The sequence below is a fragment of the Malus domestica genome, chromosome 09 (assembly GCF_042453785.1).
Source record: "Malus domestica chromosome 09, GDT2T_hap1".
Lineage (NCBI taxonomy): Eukaryota > Viridiplantae > Streptophyta > Magnoliopsida > Rosales > Rosaceae > Malus > Malus domestica.
In genome coordinates, this window is record NC_091669.1 from 28,621,063 (window position 1) to 28,635,935 (window position 14,873).

Consider the following 14,873-nt stretch of genomic DNA (forward strand, 5'->3'; position numbering starts at 1 on the left):
AAAATTATAATTAATATTTTCTAAAAGTTTGTATTAGTCCTTAGGGATGGCAATTCAACCCGTTAAACTTGATAACCGTGGATAACCACATGATCAAACGGATTTAGGGATGAAAATTCAGTTATATTAGATTGGGGAAAAAGCAAAAATATTATTCGGTTATTGTTTCGGATATGGTTATAAGAGTCCCCAATCCATATTCATTTCGTATCTGACCCAATAGTACATATTATAGATATAATATAATTTATATAACAAATTTAGTGTGTGTGTGTGTGTGTGTGTGTGTGTGTGTGTGTGTGTGTGTGTGTGTGTGTGTGTGTGTATTCACTAAACATAATAACTAATTTATAAGTACAAAAATGTGAAAAATTATGTCAACACTCGTAATCGCATCATTTACGCTTTGACGATGGTTACATTGTCTTTTGGATAATAACTAATTTATAAGTACAAAAATGTAAAAAATTATGTCAACACTCGTAATCGCATCCTTTACGCTTTGACGATGGTTACATTGTCTTTTGGACTTTTAAGGTTTAGGTATGTAGATACTAATATAGTGACAACTTTTTATATAAATACAGAGTTAGTATTAATGTTTTTTATTTTATTATTTATTGAAGTAAAATATATTTTCTTTAACGGGTAATGGATTGTTTCATATTACCCATTAAATTTAACAAATCAAGTTCGGGGCAAGTTCGTAGTGACGAATGAGGACCCGTCTCGCCTCCACGTTTTCCATATAGTCACAGAACATTATTGCATTTACACAGAGGAGTATGCTGAACATCCTCGTCCAAATCGAGAAGTTGCGATAATGTGCCGCACATCAAAATCATGGAACATCTATTTTAGAAGATTGCCACGGTAAAATTTATACAAATAAATAACGAAGAGAAAAATTCAAAAAAAATAAAAAAACATTGCAGAGAAACACGAAGATCGTGATGATGTGATATTAAGCCACGGAAACCCGTCAATCAACATCCCGCTCCGAGAGAGACAAGGAGAGCCGTCGCTACCTAAAAGAGTAAAAGATTAACAGAGTAAATGCTGAACCTTTGAGCTTGATTGGAAATGTTAACAAATCACGTCACTTAAGCCTTGAGGTGCACTTTATTGTAGTGATCTGCAGCTTTGGACAATGACTGTATTGAAACCGGGAATCCTGGACCCATCTACACATAATAATGGACTGGATTAGTTTCAATTTTACAACACCGCATTTAACTAAAGTATACAAAAACAAGGGTTAAGAGCTCACCGTGCTACTTATATGGAACGAGTTAATATACCCCGCATATTTGGAAGCTGTGAAAATGAAAATTGTGAATGATTTTAGTAAACGTGAAAAGAACATATATATATATATATATATATATATATATATATTTAAGCAAAAGAAAAAGTCCAATCCGATACTCGGTGAAAAGCTTGTAACAAAAATTCTCATCAATTCATTAAAAGTGCACAATCTAGTAAACAGAGGGACGTCCTTCCACAACTATTATTTGCAGTGTCCTAAACATCTCTTCAATTTTCTTCTTAATGATACATAGGTGGGCAGAACGGAAAATATTATATACAGCTAACACATTGAGCTAATTATCTTCCATCCAGAATTTCACAGAATATGCTATAATTAAATTTAACCAAGATCATAACTGTACCCTGGAGTTAACACTGCAATTGCTTGTGCAGAATGTATAGGTTAACAGTTGAGCTAAGCCAAACTGAGCTCTAAGATTTTCTAGATTGGCTAGGGATGTTATGTGGATTTAAGTGGCTCAGAGGCTTAACCTAGCTGAACAAAGTTGAGCTCAGGTCTGGCTCAGCAGTGGGCAACAGATATAAGGCCATTCTCAGGGCCTTAAAAGAAACGACTATAATACTCCACGGTGCTTCATGCGATCAAAGGGTACAACAACAACAACAACAAAGCCTTTTCCCACTAAGTGGGGTCGGCTATATGAATCCTAGAACGCCATTGCGCTCGGTTTTGTGTCATGTCCTCCGTTAGATCCAAGTAATCAAGTCTTTTCTTAGGGTCTCTTCCAAAGTTTTCCTAGGTCTTCCTCTACCCCTTCGGCCCTGAACTTCTGTCCCGTAGTCACATTTTCGAACCGGAGCGTCAGTAGGCCTTCTTTGCACATGTCCAAACCACCGGAACCGATTTTCTCTCATATTTCCTTCAATTTTGGCTATTCCTACTTTACCTTGGATATCCTCATTCCCAATCTTATCCTTTCTCGTGTGCCCATACATCCCACGAAGCATCCTCATCTCCGCTACACCCATTTTGTGTACATGTTGATGCTTCACCGCCCAACATTCTGTGCCATACAACATCGTTGGCCTTATTGCCGTCCTATAAAATTTTCCCTTGAGCTTCAGTGGCCTACGACGATCACACAACACGCCGGATACACTCTTACACTTCATCCATCCAGCTTGTATTCTATGGTTGAGATCTCCATCTAATTCTTCGTTCTCTTGCAAGATAGATCCTAGGTAGCGAAAACGGTAACTTTTTGTGATCTTCGCTAGATTGCTCCGGTCATTAGTGTGGATAAGTATATAAATGGATAGAGATAGGAAAGCAAACACAAGATGTACGTGATTCACCCAGATTGGCTACGTCCACGGAATAGAGGAGTTCTCATTAATTGTGAAGGGTTTACACAAGTACATAGGTTCAAGCTCTCCTTTAGGGAGTACAAGTGAATGATTTAGTACAAATGACATTAGGAAATATTGTGGGAGAATGATCTCGTAACCACGAAACTTCTAAGTCCCGGAGTGTGGTATCGGCTTGACTTTCCTTATCTGTCTCATAGGTAGATGTGGAATCTTCTCTGGAAGTACTCTTCCTCCATCCAGGGGTGGTATCTGTACTGGTGGAGATGCACAAGGTAATGTATCAATGTCACTTGAAGCTTACTTGTAGTTTCAGGCTTGGTCAAGCGCGATACAAACCATGTAGTAGGAGTCCCCCAAGTCGCCGAGCTAGGGGATCTGCTGAAAGAGGTAACAGACAAGGTAAGCAATCAGAGCTCCGGCTGATTGTTCACATTCTCCCTATCTTGCAGGCAGCATGAAGGATAAAGAGAAGAAAAATGAGAAGAGATGATATGGGATACTTTTGCTTTTGAAGAAGTAACTTTCCACAGGCTTATTCTTGAACTGGGCTGGAGGGTTTTCTGGTTTCCTCCAAAGTATAAGGCCGACTGAAGAATTTGAGGGTCAAAACAAGTCCATCAAATCTAGAGTACGTTCGACCCTGCTGATATGGGATACTTTTGCTTTTGACAGAGTAGTGGATATATCGGCATGTGTGCTGTTACGCTTATCTCCACATGCTTCCTTGTATCCTTCTCACTTGCCCTATCCTCAGGCAGATGCGGTATCTTCCTTGGAAGCATAAGATGTTGAAGATGAGTACTCGAGAGCAATGCCAGGGTAAGGGGTTCCAGGCAGTCAGTTCCTGGCTGGAAGCTTGATTCCAAGTGCTGACTGATTGCTCTCTTTCTCCTTGTCTTGCAGGTAAGAACAAGGCCAAAGGAAAAGACAGGGAAAAAGCATGATATGGGATACTCTTGCTTTTAACCCTGATGATATGAGATATTCTTGCTCTAGTATAGCTTGTTTACAGAGGTATTATCGGGGGGAAAGAAAGCTGAATATTTTGAAAGGCTTCGTTGGGAGTGCCCTCTCAGATAAGAGGAAGGGTTGAGCATTTTTGCAGGTCTGCCTGTCCGTTGGGGATGGAGGTCGCCATATATAGGAGTCTCCCTAACGTCAAGTAATAATGCTATTCCTTTACCCTGCTTGGTCATAGCACGGTAGTGGGAGCTGCCAGCTTCACAAGTTTTAACTCTGTCAGAACACTTTGAAAAAGTGGTATGTGGTATCTGGAAAGCTGATGTTGCGTGTGGAGATTACAGACAAGCTTTATCCAAGGAGATCCGGCTCTTGAAGTTGGGAAAGTGGTGCCTCTTCGGTTTTCGAACAAGCAATCCTGTCGGGGATCTGGCTCTCGAGATTCGGAGAACGATGCCTCTTCGATTTTTGAGAAAGCAATCATGCTGGGGGTCTGGCTCTCGAGATTCGGAGAGCGGTGTCTTCGATTTTTGAGAAAGTAATCATGTTGGGAGTTGGGAGTGTTTTCTCGAATATGAGTAAAGGTTGGGCATGTTTGCTAGTCTACCTTGCCACGAAGCACAGAGGTTGACACACAGGGACTTTCCAATTATCCAACAGTGGTACTGTTCCTTTACCCTCTCTTCGATTTTTGAGAAAGTAATCATGTTAGGAGTCTGGCTCTCGAGATTCGGAGGGCGGTGCCTCTTCGATTTTGGAGCAAGCAATCTTGTTGGGGGTGTTTTCTCGAATGTGAGTAAAGGTTGGGCATGTTTGCTAGTCTACCTTGCCACGAAGCACAGAGGATGACACACAGGGACTTTCAAATTATCCAGCAGTGGTACTGTTCCTTTACCCTCTATTCGATTTTTGAGAAAGTAATCATGTTGGGAGTCTGGCTCTCGAGATTCGGAGGGCGATGCCTCTTCGATTTTGGGGCAAGCAATCTTGTTGGGAGTGTTTTCTCGAATGTGAGTAAAGGTTGGGCATGTTTGCTAGTCTACCTTGCCATGAAGCACAGAGGTTGACACACCGGGACTTTCCAATTATCCAGCAGTGGTACTGTTCCTTTACCCTTGTGGGTAATAATATGGTAGCTAGGCCGTCAAAATTTATGTGTCTAAACTTTGTTAGTGTTGTTTCTTTGCTATTCTTTTACCCTTCTTGGTCAGAGCGATGTAGTGAGAGTTGCAAGCTTCACGTGTCTCGACTTTGTCAGAGAACTTTGGCAAAGTTATATGTGGTACCCATGAGCTACTGTTGCGTGTGGGAAGTGGGTGATTGAACAGTACGATTCATGTGCTTTCTACTTCGCCAGAAATCTTCGACAGAATGCCCATAATTTCCGCAAAGCTGAGTGTGCGTGTGACAGGTGCTGGCAAGGCTGGAAAAGTAGTCTCAACTTTGTCAGAGAACTTTGGCAAAGTTATATGTGGTACCCATGAGCTACTGTTGCGTGTGGGAAGTGGGTGATTGAACAGTACGATTCATGTGCTTTCTACTTCGCCAGAAATCTTCGACAGAATGCCCATAATTTCCGCAAAGCTGAGTGTGCGTGTGACAGGTGCTGACAAGGCTGGAAAAGTAGGTGCCTCTTCGATTTCTGAGATCGACCCTCGTGGTCTCTGAGCAGCCCAGCTTTTGAGAAAGCAAACCTCTTCGATTTCTGAGATCGGCCCTCGTGGTCTCTGAGCAGCCCAGCTTTTGAGAAAGCAAACCTCTTCGATTTCTGAGATCGGCCCTCGTGGTCTCTGAGCAGCCCAGCTTTTGAGAAAGCAAACCTCTTCGATTTCTGAGATCGGCCTTCGTGGTCTTTGAGCAGCCCAGCTTTTGAGAAAGCAAACGCCTCTTCGATTTCTGAGATCGACCCTCGTGGTCTCTGAGCAGCCCAGCTTTTGAGAAAGCAAACGCCTCTTCGATTTCTGAAGCTTCGTCGAGTGCAGATTTTTATAGAGGCTAACATTAAGTTCCAAAGCACACTTGAATATCCACCTGTAGAAGCTCCATTCTTGCACTTCTAACAACTTGATTTGTCCGACCTCTTCTCTCTTCTACACCTTTGAAAATGTCTGGCCCCTCCGACCGTCGTTTTGACTTGAACCTTGTTGAAGAGGCAGCCCCGCCTTCTCCAGACAACATATGGCGCCCATCCTTCGTCTCCCCTACTGGTCCTCTTACCGTTGGGGATTCCGTGATGAAGAATGATATGACCGCTGCGGTAGTGGCCAGGAACCTTCTCACTCCCAAAGATAACAGACTACTTTCCAAACGGTCTGATGAGTTGGCTGTTAAGGATTCTCTGGCTCTTAGTGTTCAGTGTGCAGGTTCTGTGTCTAATATGGCACAACGCCTATTTGCTCGAACCCGCCAAGTTGAATCATTGGCGGCTGAAGTGATGAGTCTCAAACAGGAGATTAGAGGGCTCAAGCATGAGAATAAACAGTTGCACCGGCTCGCACATGACTATGCTACAAACATGAAGAGGAAGCTTGACCAGATGAAGGAATCTGATGGTCAGGTTTTACTTGATCATCAGAGATTTGTGGGTTTGTTCCAAAGGCATTTATTGCCTTCGTCTTCTGGGGCTGTACCGCGTAATGAAGCTCCAAATGATCAACCTCTGATGCCTCCTCCTTCTAGGGTTCTGTCCAGTACTGAGGCTCCGAATGATCCCCCTCCGGTGCCTTCTCTTTCTGGGGCTCTACCGACTGCCGAGACTTCTCCTAAGCAACCTTTGTGAAGGCTCCCTCTTGTTTGTTTATTTTGACTCAAGTATATGTACATATTTGTAATTTATCAAGATATCAATAAATAAGCTTTCCTTCATTTCAACGTATTGTGTTAAATCACCAAAGCCTTCTTCGCTAAGTTCTTTGAATTTTCTTTTGTTGAAGCTTGTATGTTGGAGCTTTGTGAGTGGAGCATGTAGGTTGAGGTAGTGTTCCCTTAATTTCCCGAACGAGGACAACTTCTCGGTTGGAGACTTGGAAAATCCAAGTCACTGAGTGGGATCGGCTATATGAATCTTAGAACGCCATTGTGTTCTGTCCTGTGTCATGTCCTCCGTTAGATCCAAGTACTCTAAGTCTTTTCTTAGGGTCTCTCTCAAAGTTTTCCTGGGTCTTCCTCTACCCCTTCGGCCCTGAACCTCTGTCCCATAGTCGCATCTTCTAATCGGAGCGTCAGTAGGCCTTCTTTGCACATGTCCAAACCACCGTAACCGATTTTCTCTCATCTTTCCTTCAATTTCGGCTACTCCTACTTTACCCCGGATATCCTCATTCCTAATCTTATCCTTTCTCGTGTGCCCACACATCCAACGAAGCATCCTCATCTCCGCTACACCCATTTTGTGTACGTGTTGATGCTTCACCGCCCAACATTCTGTGCCATACAGCATCGCCGGCCTTATTGCCGTCCTATAAAATTTTGACTCTTTAAGCCTTCTGCCCGTGCGGCACTTAGACTTGAATACCTCGATGAACAAGCTAAGTAAGCCTTCGAAGCCTCGCTTCCCCGGATCGAATCACAAAGAAAGCTAAGATAGCTTGGAGAATGCTAAGATCACTTAGAAGATGGGAGAAAGGAAGCTTTGTATTGAAAGTTAAGAGAACTTTACAATTGCTTACAATTCTTGGATGGTTTGGCCAAATGGCCTTGCCTCCTATTTATAGGCCTAAGTCACCTCCTCAATGGAGGGTTCTAGAATCCTCTACTTACATCCAAAAATATCTAGCATAGTTCTAGATACAACTTGCCTAATCTAGATTATTCTAAGTGAGGCTTAAATATGTACACTTGTGTGGAATGTTCCGGAATGCCCTAGATTATCTTGAATGCTCCGCCACGTTCTTGATTTCTCCGGGACGTTCCAGAAGCTTCCATGAAGACATGGCTTCATGGGCTTAGATATATGATGTCTTGGGCATTTTCTTTGTTTTTAACACATGGCCCGTGACATCCTCCCCCACTTAAGCCGTCGACGTCCTCGTCGACTCTTGCCTCTCGAATGTCTGAATCAAGTCCTTATATTGCCATAAGGACGTCTCCTTCTCCCATGTTGCTTCGGAGTATGGTAGCCCCTTCCATTTGACAAAGTACTCCACATGCTTTGGTTGTCTTGGTCGCACCACGACACGCTTCGCTTCAATGCTCTCCACTTCTTTGTCAAATGCCTCTGTCATCAAAGGGGGTGCTCGATGAGACTCACCTCGACTTGGTTCCTCATCGTCCGCATGATAAGGCTTCAAGTTGCTCACATGGAACACCGGGTGAAACTTGAGGCGGGGTGTGACGAACAAAATTTACCGCATAACTATGAAGGTGGGTCAAAGACTCAAATGCGACATGAAGATTTGTTATGCATAGTAGAGTTAACAAAACACAATTATGCAGAGTCGTGCACCTGCACTTCATTTATGGAAATTGATCATTTACAACTCCTAGCAGAGTATTGCACTTTCAACAACTTAGGTCATCAACAACATATATCAAAGCTAACACGACACCCTTTAACACATGCACTGTGATCCTCCTATAAGTGGAGAAATATATAGGTGAAGTGCACCATGCAAGTGAACTAAAAATCAGGGAGTTGGAGGAGAGGGTTCAAAACTAAGACCTCCTGGAGCGATTCAACGAAATCTCCGATACCATGTTAGACAATCATTGTATGCCAAAAACTTATATTATTAGGGTAGAGGCCACCAATATAGATCAGGATAACAGCATTCATCTGAATAAACAATCTATAGAATTCTATAAGATAGTACTGCCACCTTGAGTGGCCTTATAAAAGCATGAGGATTTTCATTTTTTGGGACCTGAACTGACTATCAAGTTTGGTTAATTTATGAAACAAGAAAATCAAGCTTAACTGCTAATTGAGTAGAGCCAAATATTTCATAAATGGTTCAGCAATCAACATGGCTAAAAAGGCTCAACCCTCAGCAGTACTGAGAGGTGTATCTAATTGCACAGATGCCAGATAAAAAAACCAATGTGTAAAATTATAAGTGAACATTCAGATCAAACTTCACCTTTACTTAGTTTAGCCCAAAAACAACAACATAGGAAACACAGGAGTAATTTGTGGCACTTACACTTTTTTAAACCTGTAGGCTTTGCCAGCAAAAGAGAACTCATAAATGCACCAATGTTCTCTTGCAGATACTCCTCTGTGAAGCTCACCTGAAAAGAAAGAAAGAAAGTGATATCCATGTCTACAGCAAACAAACATCTGAAGAAACGAAAAGATTGTGTTTGTAATTATGGTACCTTTCCAAGACCCACATGTACAATTGATGTTCTGTCCATTCTATACTCAATATGACCTTGTCTTACCTTCTGCAGTGCTCCAGTAATGTCATTGGTGACAGTACCTAGCTATACGATACATAGTATAGCAAAAATTAGCAATTTTCCCACAGATCTGCAAACTGAATAAAAATTACAACCATATAAACTCACTTTACGGTCAGGCATCAAACCACGCTCTCTAAGAATTCTTGCAATCTGTTAAACATCAAACATCCACTTTTGATTAAAAACACAATAAAGTTGACTAATCCCGCAAGTAAAGAATTACAACTCAAAAACCTTTGCCAGGCGCATAATCATTTCATTTGTAGCAAAACACTTGTCAACATTGAGCTTATGACTGCCTGCATAATAAAAGGCAGATAATAAATTGTTTGATTTCTTTGAACTCAATCAATGTAAGATTCACATAAACCCATATAAACACAAATTTAAAAAACAAATCTTCTTTTTTTTTTTTTGGCAAAACCACAACTCAAAAAAGTTGGAATGGCAATATCATTGCATGGTATATCTAGTGGACAGGAGTTTCTTTTTCAGCATATTATTTAGTAGCAACAACAGTTAGCTCATTACTTGCAATTTCCTCAACCAGTTCAACACCGCCAACAATATCTGCTCCTGCAGCTCTAGCTTCTTCTGCATCTGAGCCTTCAGCAAAGAAAGCAACCCTGACAACCTGAAAAATGACATCATACAGTAACCAACTAGAAAGTTGATGAGAAAGATTGATTTACCAAAGTAAAGATAACTACCTTCCCACTACCATGCGGCAAAGTCATGTTACCACGAACCGCCTGCACTTCAATCAGGTAGTCCATGTAAATTGAATCTTTTAAACAGGAGTTTGGAATATTAAATATAATTGTGCCATAAGAAATCTGAAGCATAAAGTAGAAAGCAGAAACCAAATCTTCTTTATCACTCTTTTGAGAAGCATTCCATGACAGCCCTACTGAAAACATACAATTGATATGCTAAAATGAGCAACGTTATGCTCACAAAGTACAGTAAAAAAAGTGACAATATTTCTCAGTCAAGGTTTAACCATATTTGGGTGCATGGAAGGTGTGCATTGATAATTATTCAAACAACAAATACAAGGAACTTACGAATAATGGTTACAGCTTAGCCACGTAATAACTTTTTTCAAAGAATAACATCTGGAGTCCAAACCATTGAGTTGATTCAAATCCTGAAATGCCAATGAAACATCTTGGGTCCAACCTTTATAAACATTTGTTAAAATTTCCTTTACGTCATTCCTTCAAATTTTAAATGTTTCAAGAATTCTGCCCTACAGTTAATACCCAACAGCCATCTCACACTCACTCACACACGTGATTTCACCTTATTCAAAACGGACACAACTAGCTATAAACACATGTGGGCAATCGTTTAAATCTAGACGTTGTTGGATTGTGAAATGAATTGAAAATCTAAACTCAGGACTTGCTATTATATATTCACATATCTAAAGTAAAAGTCAACATATCTATATTGACACACAAAAACATATGCTTGAGATAAGAGAAGATTTTACTCAGATGAGTTGACAAATTACATTTCGCTTCGCATCAATACCCAATTGTACATGAGCTTCAACAGTTTCATCAAATTTGCACTGGGCATTAGCCTGTAAAACAACTAACCATGTGAAAAAGAGATTAGAAATGAGAAATACTTTGAAATAAAACATAACACTTCTAAGTAAACAATAACAAAACAAACTCCTTTCCGGGGGGGGGGGGGGCATCCAACTATATTAAAAGAGCAAGAACACCGGTTAGCGCAATATGCACGTGATAAACAAGCATGATCGCAATATGCACGTGATAAACAAGCATGATCTCTATATGCTCCTACTTAACTTAGTCTTAAAACTCGATCACAATCACAGCTCGTAAGATAAACTTAAAAAGATAAAACTTCATTTTGCTTATTAATAACCTACATTTTGTTCTGCCAATAAACACATTACTACCTTTTAATCTCCAAGAAACAAAATAAAAACAGAGATTGAAAGCACATTGCAACGAAGCCAAATAAACAGTATATTAGTTCGATTAAGTAGAAGTCATTTGATATCCCAAATCCAAAATTATCTAACAAAACAGTAAAACTTAAATTCCTTTAACTTTCCCACATTTTCTCAGCAACCAAACAGCAATCAGTCTATCAGAGAGAGAGGAAACGTTGCACTGACCTTGACTTGGCGAATTGCGTCCATGACCTCGAGAATAGATTTGCTCTCCTTCTTCTCAACCTTAATCAACGCGGGAAAAGGAACCACCACCTCCTCCTCAGGAACCCTAAAAAGCCTCCTCCTCATCCGACCATCGGCCTCGATCCTTCTCTTCTCTCTCTCCAAGTCCTTCACGCCATCCACATCCTTTTCAGCTCCGCCTTCGCCACCTCCGCTCTCCTCCGCGACCCTATCTTCCGGTAAGGGAGCAACTTTCACCGGGTACGATACCGGAGATATAGATGGAACGTCCCTGATGAAACGCGCCTCTTCACGGGTCCAGGTGGCGCGAGTGTCCTGACTCGATGAGTTGGGCGAGTCACCGGGGCTTTGTGGAGGCGGCGGTGATGTTGCTTGGGGAGTCGCATCTGGATCGGGTAGGGACTGCTCTTTGGGTTTGAGAGTGTATGAAACGGGTTCGACCGGCACGGGTTGGCGTCTAGGAGGCTGCGGAGGGTTCTGATTCGGGTTTGGGTCGGATTCGGAGCTTAGGGATCTGTGGCAGCTTAGAAATGGAGGTGGGTGGAGACGGGAGTGAGGGTTTGAGAGGCAGTGACGGCGAGCGGAGGAGAGGAGGAGCTTCAGGGCGGCCATGGGAAGGGTTTACGAGGTTTAAGCCTTAAGCCAACGCACCGTTTTCTTCAGAAAAATGTGCCCCGCTTTCAGTTTGGACTGGTAAGCTGTAACCAGTAAGTACAACCCAAAAATCAAAAAATGGTTAATTGCATTTTTCATTTATTTATTTATTTTTATTTATATAACGACATACTCAGTAACTAAACTAGTTGCGAATTTTCTATTTTTAAGATTCGAATACAAGAGGTCTGGTGATATTTCTCTTTATTTAAAAGTGAGACGTCTTAGGTTCAAACTCATAGATGACGAATTTGATACCAAATTAGATTGTTTATTGTGTGACTGAGTCGAACTCCCCCTCCCCTAGTGTAAAAATTTCAATATACAAAAAAAATAAATTTAAAAAGATTCCAACATAAAATGGAATAATAATGGACTAGCGTTCAAATGCAAATTTTAACCACATTATTGCTAGCTTATTTTCATTGTAAGACTAAACCCACCTCATCCCTCCTTAATGTACATAATATCGCTTGTTCAAAAAAAAAATGGACTAACGATCAAGATTAATAAGATGTTTATGAATCAATGACATCCGCCTAGATTGTGACACGTGCAAAGAATGTTTATAACATACACTTGGAATAAATTAGTTAACGCCGATTTTTTCAAAGATGAAAAAACAAGTTTTTTGAATTATTTAAAAATATGAAGAAAAAAAACTGAGGTGGTGTACGCCCACTTTAATTTTTTAGGTTAAATTTATAAATTTGAAAAAAAAAAATTGCCAATAAAACAACCCTTGTTGTGGCTTATTTTAATCTGACGGGGAGAAAGGGAGGTACAAAGAGAGATTAGAGAGAGATGTGTTTATAGGGTTGGGTAGGGAATGTGTTTTTAGGGTTGTGTAGAGAATGTATTAAAGCAAAAATGATGAAACATTCATAATCTCAAAATTGCCCTCTCCCATTAAATTTTCAAATAAAATAAGAAAATCACAACAACAACAACAAAAATCCAAACCACAGAGTGGTTAGTAACTAACTTTATTATTTTTTGAGATATATTTTTTTTTTTTTTTTTTTTTTTCAAATGATAAAAGAGAGGGAAAATATTATTCTCCTCCAAGAAATACAAGTCTTAATAGCGAAGAATAACTAGTATCAAATATAATCTAATCTAGGATTTACATAATCACAGTTTAATACAATGTGTTGATGCACAAAATTAGTGAGGACTTTGGTACAACATAAAGTATTAAGTTTGTGACCTTCGCTAGATTGCTCTGGTCACTAATGTGGATAAGTAAGTAAATGGATAGGGACATGAAAGCAAACACAAGATGTACGTGGTTCACCCAGATTGGCTACGTCCACGGAGTATAGGAGTTCTCATTAATTGTGAAGGGTTTACACAAGTACATAGGTTCAAGCTCTTCTTTAGTGAGTACTAGTGAATGATTTAGTACAAATGATATTAGGAAATATTGTGAGAGAATGATCTCTATTTATAGAAGAGAGTTTCTAGTTTCATTCTGACATTGACACGTGTCGTGTTGTGATTGGCTTCTGATGTTGACACGTGTCGCGCTATGATTGGCTTCTGATGTCAACACATGTCGCGCTGTGATTGGCCTCTTCGTTGGAGGGAAACTCTTCTGGGTCCTTGACGGTATAACGTTGACCGGTGCTCAGTAGTTTCGGGATTGGTCAAGTATGGTACAAACTGTGCTCCCCTAAGTTCCCGAGTGAGGGAAGCTCCTCGGTTGGCGACTTGCAAGATCCAAGCCATTGAGTAATCACGAAACTTCTAAGTATCGAAGTGTGGTATCATTTTCACTTACCTTATCTGTCTCATACGTAGATATGGCATCTTTTCTGGAAGTACTTTTCCTCCATCCAGGGGTGGTATCTTTAACCGATGAAAATGCACAAGGTAATGTATCAATTTCACTTGAAGCTTACTTGTAGTTTTGAGCCTGGTCAAGTGCGATACACAACCCTATAGTAGGAGTCCCCCAAGTCGCCAAGCTAGGAGATTTGCCAAAAGAGGTAACAGACAAGGTAAGCAATTAGACTTCCAAGCAAGCAACCTGGATCGGAGGTTCGACTTCGACTTCCGGTTGATTGTTCTCCTTCTCCTCGTGTCGTAAACAGCAACAAGGATAAGGAGAAACAAATGGAGAAGAGATGATATGAGATACTATTGCTTTTAAAGAAGTAATTTTCCACAGGCTTATTCTTGAACTGGGCTGGAGGGTTTTCTGGTTTCCTCCAAAGTATAAGGTCGACTCAAGAATTTGAGGGTCAAAACAAGTTCATCAAGTTAAAAGTGCGTTCGACCTTGATGATATGGGATACTTTTGCTGTTGACGAAGTAATAGATGAATCGGCACGTGTTCTGTTGCGCTTGTCTCCACATGCTTCCTTGTATCCTTCTCACTTGCCCTATCTGTTCCTCAGGCAGATGTGGTATCTTTTCTGGAAGCATAAGATGTTGAAGATGAGTACTCAAGAGCAATGCCAGGTAAGTAATCAGGCAAGAGGTTCTAGGCAGTCAGTTTCTGACTGGAAGCTTGATTCCAAGTGCTGACTGATTGCTCTCTTTCTCATTGTCTTGCAGGTAAAAACAAGGGCAAAGGAAAAGACAAGGAAAAAGCATGATATGGGATACTTTTGCTTTTGACCCTTATGATATGAGATACTCTTACTCTGGTGTGGCTAGTTTGCATAAGTATTATTAGGGGGAAGAAATCTGAGTATTTCGATAGGCTTCGTTGGGAGTGCCCTCTTAGATATGAGGAGGGTTGAGCAGTTTTGCAGGTCTGCCTGTCCGTGGAGGATGGAGGTCAACATATATAGGAGTCTCCCTAACAAAAAGTAGTAATGTTATTCCTTTACCCTTCTTGGTCGTAGCAATGTAGTGGGAGCTGCAAGCTTCACGTGTTTTAACTTTGTCAGAGCACTTTGAAAAAGTGGTATGTGGTATCTGGAAAGCTGATGTTGCATGTGAAGATTACAGACAAGCTTTATCTAAGGAAATCTGGCTCTCGAAGTTCGGAGAGCGATGCCTCTTCGGTTTTCGAACA

General features: G+C 40.8%; 1 protein-coding gene across 1 annotated transcript; it reads right to left on the minus strand.

Annotated features, from left to right (window-relative positions):
• Positions 1 to 841: 841 nt before the first annotated feature.
• Positions 842 to 11,904, minus strand: LOC103444072 (uncharacterized). Its single transcript, XM_008382980.4, has 10 exons — positions 11,171 to 11,904; positions 10,529 to 10,600; positions 9,720 to 9,761; positions 9,541 to 9,643; positions 9,244 to 9,308; positions 9,115 to 9,159; positions 8,923 to 9,030; positions 8,748 to 8,835; positions 1,271 to 1,317; positions 842 to 1,184 (listed from the first exon to the last, which is right to left on the minus strand). The coding sequence occupies exons 1-10, from the start codon at positions 11,801 to 11,803 to the stop codon at positions 1,104 to 1,106; spliced, it is 1,284 nt and encodes a 427-aa protein (XP_008381202.3). The 5' UTR covers positions 11,804 to 11,904; the 3' UTR covers positions 842 to 1,103.
• Positions 11,905 to 14,873: the final 2,969 nt, after the last annotated feature.

Coding starts and splice junctions, on each gene's coding strand:
- LOC103444072 (XM_008382980.4), bottom strand. CDS start 11,803: ATGGCCGCCCTGAAGCTCCTCCTCTCCTCCGCTCGCCGTCACTGCCTC. Junction 10,601..11,170: donor ACGCAATTCGCCAAGTCAAG/GTCAGTGCAACG, acceptor GTTGTTTTACAG/GCTAATGCCCAGTGCAAATT. Junction 9,160..9,243: donor TGATTATGCGCCTGGCAAAG/GTTTTTGAGTTG, acceptor GATGTTTAACAG/ATTGCAAGAATTCTTAGAGA.